This window comes from Apaloderma vittatum, unplaced genomic scaffold (assembly GCF_000703405.1).
Source record: "Apaloderma vittatum isolate BGI_N311 unplaced genomic scaffold, ASM70340v1 scaffold20818, whole genome shotgun sequence".
NCBI classification, from domain to species: Eukaryota; Metazoa; Chordata; class Aves; order Trogoniformes; family Trogonidae; genus Apaloderma; species Apaloderma vittatum.
In genome coordinates this window covers 20983-27105 of record NW_009731555.1, presented here as the reverse complement: position 1 = coordinate 27105, position 6123 = coordinate 20983, and the positions used below count along the sequence as shown (strand labels likewise).

At 45.5% G+C, this 6123-nt stretch overlaps 2 protein-coding genes across 2 annotated transcripts in view; one reads left to right on the top strand and one right to left on the bottom strand.

Annotated features, from left to right (window-relative positions):
* Positions 1 to 2934: 2934 nt before the first annotated feature.
* INSL5 (insulin-like 5) lies at positions 2935 to 4144 on the top strand. The gene is made up of 2 exons (XM_009875234.1): positions 2935 to 3109; positions 3903 to 4144. Exons 1-2 carry the CDS (start codon positions 2935 to 2937, stop codon positions 4142 to 4144), a joined length of 417 nt encoding a protein of 138 aa, XP_009873536.1.
* An 813-nt stretch (positions 4145 to 4957) lies between these two features.
* TCTEX1D1 (Tctex1 domain containing 1) overlaps positions 4958 to 6123 on the bottom strand; it is a 2077-nt gene continuing 911 nt past the window's right edge. The window contains exon 3 of the mRNA XM_009875233.1: positions 4958 to 5176. Coding sequence (XP_009873535.1) covers positions 4958 to 5176 — 219 coding nt within the window. The remainder of the gene's footprint in view (positions 5177 to 6123) is intronic.

Here is a 6123-nt window from a genome sequence, read left to right as displayed (position 1 = left end):
TTTTCAGGGAGGACTGTCAGAGGTAAGTGTAGTATTAACAGAATTCCAAAAGAAGAATCAGCTGACATACCACAAGTTCCCTTAGCCTGCCTTTTGGATGTCCACTGCATAAGGGATTCTGTTCCCAGTTTGGAAATAGGAATTTTGGGTCACTGCATGTCTTATATTGCAATTACACTGTCACACAGCTCCTTTTTTTTTTTCCTTGTTTTGCAGGCTGACACTCTACATAATTGGTCCTGCTGTAGCTATTTAACAGCAGCTAAATGACATCATCGCTCAGCTGGTAAACAGCTAGAAAACACTTTTTGTAGTATTAAGATCAACAGTTTATTCTTTTTCAGTCATTAAAATTTCTCTTTGAAACTGTACTGGTTAGAAACTCCTACATTTTCCCCTGGAAGTCCTCCTCGTTAAATGAGCAGTATTAATACATAGATGGCCTTCCCTATAATACAGGTAAGAAAGGTCTCTGTAGTCTTTTTTTTTTTTTTTTTTTCTCCTTGGTTTTGTTCTCCAAGGACTTTTTTCCTTGGCTAACTCAAAAAGCAAAAATGCCAGCACCACCTGCCGTACAGGCCACACCATAACAGAGCCCAAGTCTTTACCTCATGTGCTTTGTATCTTCCCTGTGAAATCATACAGCAAAGGAAGGGACTCTTCATCAGACCCATCTCATCTGTCCTCCCAGAAACCACCGCTGAGGGCGAGAGCTGAGCTTTGAGTGGCCTCAGGAGCACCTGCAAGCTGCAGATCACCCCACACCAGGCAAAAAGAGAGACCCGCTCTTTTGACCCCTGGCAAATGAGGATAATGTAAAACTGCAGTTTAAATTCACCCTGTTCCACAGTAACACTTTTCCGAAAGCTCCTCACACAAGGTAACAGTGTGGTCCTGGAGCAAGGATTGACTTGGCAGCTCTGGAAGCCAGTTGTGTGTTTTTCTCGATCTCACCACCTCCCCTAGCCCACTCCAGCAGCTGGAGAGCTGAAAGCTGCTGGGAACACTCAGCCCTGCATGGCTGGCTAGAAGCTGTCAGCATTTGGCTCTCCAAGGTGTCTTTGGGGGGGGGAGGGTGGTGGTGGTGTGTGTGGCGCAAATCAGAAGACACAGAAGAAAGGCACCCAATGAGCCGTCAGCTGGACCGTGGTGTCTTACAGGATTTTCAGATGCTCACTTAAAACATGGAACATCTCACAGACATAGCTCTAGATTCCCCCTCCACAAGAGCAAGGATAAAGCTCGTAGGGGGAGCGCTCTGCCTGCCAACTCAGAGAGGCAATAGCTGCCCGCTCTTGAAAATGAAAATGTTATGTAGCAAGACACATATTTTATAGATACAGAACATTTGGGCTTTCTCATTAGCCTGACAATAAACGTCCAACATTTAAACACATCACCGAACTTCAGGATCATTTGTGATGCATTAACATTCACTTACTTCTGCGTTCTGCACCTTTTACAGGGAACGGGCGAGCTTACCCTCGACATAAAAGTAATCTCTGTGTATTTCAAAGAAAGATGCCCATTAAGGTGAATCATGTGTTAATCATTATTACAAATCGGAACAAAAATACACTATATAGTTTCCATTGGTTGTCAGGACTATTTATTTACCAATGCTACTGGTAAAAAAAAAAAATCGAGCTTTCTGTCAAGGCTGTAACACACTGTAATTCATCCTGCACATTGTGTAAACTAATTAACTGTAACATTACAGGGCTGGAAAATACTCATGGTGCTAGGAAATGCTAACGATCACCGAAGTTCCTCTTGTATTTTGTTCTTAAACATGGGATTTCTGACCTCGTAACTGCCAAATTGTCTCCTCAAGGCATTTTATTGCAAAATTTATTTTTTATTAATAAAAGCTTATAGCACCTGCAGCCAGCAACATCCAGAGCAACGAGAAGGGACCAATCTCGCAACCAATCTACCTCTAACCTCTACTCCCAGAGCACACCACTCCACACCGCTTTAGCAAACACGCTTCTGACTCTGAGATATTATCGAACAGAAAAGGATGGCCAGGACACCAACCTGCAGCTATATTGTGCTTTGTTTAGAGCCTCTCCCTCTCTTTCCTATCCTTTCTTTCTGTCCTTTCTATCCTTTCTGGGCAAGAGCCATGTCCACAGGCCTCGCTGCAGGGACACACGAGCTGTCCTGCTGCAGTGGAGCGACTCCACCACGTTCGGGTGTCACAGCGAGCTCACTGCACTCAAATTCCCGTGTGCTGCAGGATCATAACCTGTCACGGAGCCTGGTAGACATCTGCAGGCTTGGATGCCTACGTTTGCCACAACCCTCCCCATACCTGATTTTCTCTGCTTCTGGCACCAGCAGGTTCCTCCAAAGCACTTGCAGTCACCAGCTTGACAAGGGGACGCTTAGAAAAGGAATAAGGCAGGTGTAAGGAAGAGGCACACAACTGTGGGCACCCCTGGAAGAAGTTAACTCCCTTTTAGTTTGGGATCACCAACAGAGAGAGACCTGAAGTTGTCTGAAGGGTGACAACAGGCACAACTGAGCAACAGGCTGTGGTAGCTCAGCTGGGTGGGAAGCACACGGAGACAAAACCCATTACCTAAAAATCACATCATAAACACCCTTTGGGTTTCACAAAACATACACATTAACAGTATCAGTCTACACCCATTCCCTATAAAGTTGTTATGCTCCACGTGTTCCTATAGCAAAGCAGTCACACAGCCTTAAAAATCTTTATACGCTGACTGATGTCCCAGCATAAGTCCCAAAGCACTTCAAACACAAGCGGAAACAAGCGATTTAACTTGTTTTTAGCAAACATTAAGTCATCCTCGGAACGAGCCCTTACCCAGCGGAGCGCACGGGCGCTCTGTATAAACAAGAGGGTTCCAGCAGGACTCCCCAGCCCTGGCAGACACTGAGCAGGAAGCGCAACGCTGCAGGATGAGGGGCACAACACTGGCGCTGGCCTTGCTCACCCTCCTCATCACAGCAGGCCAAGGAAGAGCCGAAGGAAATACCGTGAAGCTCTGCGGGAGAGACTTGGTCCGAGCCATCGTCTTCACATGTGGAGGCTCCCGGTGGAAAAGGGATTTACCTGATTACCACTACCTGTTCGGTAAGTGCTAATTAACAGGTTTAGGAGCTTATCGCCCTAGCAAGGTGCATCTGGCTCCCAGGGGACTGGGGAGAACCAAACCACCTGCAGGCTGTCGCTTGCGGCAGAGCTGCACAGCTTGTTCGGCTTAGCTTGCTTAGTGTGCTGGTTTTGCTAAATAAAAAACAATCAGATGAAGATTTTTCAAGCCAATCTGAGGAGGCACGAGTGAAGCTCAAGGCTACTGCTGGAAATCTCTTGTGCTGTTGACCTTTTTGACATCAGAGATGAGCTTTGCTGCAGTCGATGCAAGATTTTTAACCTTGTCTTCAGTGGGACATGCTACTTTCCCCACTAGAAAAGAGAAACTTTATTACAACTTCAGCATATTGTGATTAATGTCAAACACAGACTCTGCAATTAAGTATCTTCACGTGTTGTATACATATTTATTAGCACATTTTTAGAGAGTCAGAAAATTCAGCCATTACACGTGCTGCTAGAAATTTGTACTCTGATGGGTTAAAACAACTGGAAAAAAGAAAATAAATGAGGCAGATGACAGCAAAGATTTTCTACACTTTTCCAAACTGTAGCATCTGCTTTTATTTTTTTGAAAATTCTGTTGTAGCAGCAGCTTCCAACAAACACAAAAAGCAATGCCACCTGCAGCACCCTGCCTGAGAGTCTGTTAAGGATTGTACCTTCAGCTCCCTGGCTGTAGGCTGGTCTGTCTTTCTAGTAAACATAAATATCATAAACTACTCACAATTCCACAACTTCTAATTTTTAGCTTCTAATTTTTATGTGACAGAGAGTGAAAATCCCCTGCCTTTCTCACAAGAAGACAACAGTTATGCCGATGCCTTGATGCGTGCAGGCCAGAGGCTGGAGACTGACAGCAAAGAAATCCACCACAACAAACCCGACACAGAGCAAGGCTTGCAACACGCCAGGAAGATGTCTGCGCTAAAAAAACGTGAATTAGCCCAGTTGCTCACCACATCCTGCTGCAGCATCGGCTGCAGCGAGAGAGAGATCAGTTCCCTGTGCTAAAACGCAGCCGTGCTGATGTGGTTCGATGTCACATGGCTTTCATGTATTAAAATCATCATAAACCCATCTGTGTGGATGATCTTGACAAAACAATGCAATTTATGAATCGGAATAAAACCACCGTTTATTTCCTATTCCAGCTTCTTCCAGTAATGTCTACCCCGGCATCCCACTTAGGGGACAGCTAATTTGCACACAGGTAGATTGGAAACACACTCCTGAGCTCAGAGGGCTATACTTCCTCTCTTACCTGTAGGCAAGTATCAGCTGAGGATCCCAATTCAGCATTTTTTTTGCTACATTCAAGCACCTTTAACAGAAGAGTCCAGACATGTTAGATCTATATACTCTAAACCTGAAGGCAAGAAGGTGTGGAGGGATCCCTCGGTCCCCCTGTCAGGGCAGGGTAACTCACAGCACTGAGCTACTGCAGCTTGACAGGACACAGCATCCATAATTAAGTGTGTGCACGAAGCTGGGGCCACGGGCATGCACTTAACTGCCCACAAATCCAATTTAACGGGGAAAGTTTTAAAACGCTTTTGCCTTACTTTCCAAAAATCCACGGTTTCTACTTGGGGATCATGTAGTGAAGGCAAATTCAGGGTGAAAACAGTGTGTCACAGGGAATTACTTCCCAAAGAAAGCTCTGGGAAATGCTGTTATTACATTCACCACCAAAAGGCTTACGGTAACCACATTTCAAATCAGGTGAAAGTTGCTTTGGGTCCTTCACAATAGTTTTCAACAACAGAAGTAGTTAAGAGTTAGGCTGAGTGCTCATTTCCCCTGCTGTTAAACCCAGCTACCGCCTTATTCAAAATAGACAGCATAGACGTTTGCAAGAGCAAAGAGTGAAGCATTCTTGAACACATATGACGAAAACGTATCGCTCGCAGGATCCCACAGGCACCTGCTTCCGATCTGCATGCTCTGCTCCTTCAGCTGCCCAACATGTGTCACCACAACAATCTTGTACCTCGGGATCATAAGGTCTTTCACTCGAGCTTTAATAACCTGTAAGAGAAAAACCTGTTTAGACACAAGCAGTGAGCTCTCCTTACTGGGGTTTCTCAGGGATTTCGTCTTCTGGGACCACTAATTGCAAGTATTGCGGTTCAGAGCTGTTAAGTACCATACGTTAACATTATATTCTCCTCCACATGCATTCTTAGTTACCTGCTGATTACAGGGGGAAAAGGAAAAGCAGATAGCACTGCTTTTTAATGCTCTTAAGGGCCAAACCAGCTGAAGGACTACAGGGTCTGGACAGTTTTCTCAGCAGCAAGACTGAACTTCACCAACAGGGAGCCTGCACACGTGTCACTGTGCAGAACCCAACCCCTGGCAAAGGTCTGTTACCCACTTAAAACCCATGAACGGCATTTCTGCACAGGACATTGTTTTTACTGAACTGTGTGCTTGGCCAGAGCCGTCACTGCTCAAACGTCATTGTTACCGAGCCCGCACCCGCCTCAGAGCAACCCTTGGTGCGCCTTGACGGCCTTCGTGATTATTTTTATGTTTATTTTCCTTTTTTAATTTCTATTTCATAGAATCATAGAACAATTCAGGTTGGAAAAGACCCTTGGGATCATCAAGTCCAACCGTTAACCCTACACTACAAGTTCACCCCTAAACCATATCACCCAACACCACATCTAAGCGACACTTAAACACATCCAGGGATGGCGACTCAACCACCTCCCTAGGCAGTCTGTTCCAGTGTCTGACCACTCTTTCTGTCAAGAATTTCTTCCTAATGTCCAACCTAAACTTGCCCTGTTGCAACTTGCAACCATTCCCCCTGGTTCTGTCCCTAATTACCTGTGAGAAGAGACCAGCACCAACCTCTCTACAATGTCCTTTCCAGTAATTGTAGAGCATGATGAGATCCCCCCTCAGCCTCCTCTTCGTCAAACTGAACAGACCCAGCTCCCTCAATCGCTCCTGATAAGGTCTGTTCTCCAGGCCCTTCA

What these genes read in the sequence shown, in the direction of transcription:
- INSL5 (XM_009875234.1), top strand. Translation starts at nt 2,935, where the DNA reads ATGAGGGGCACAACACTGGCGCTGGCCTTGCTCACCCTCCTCATCACA. An exon ending in TGATTACCACTACCTGTTCG is followed by an intron (nt 3,110 to 3,902) that starts GTAAGTGCTAAT and finishes TTTATGTGACAG; the next exon opens with AGAGTGAAAATCCCCTGCCT.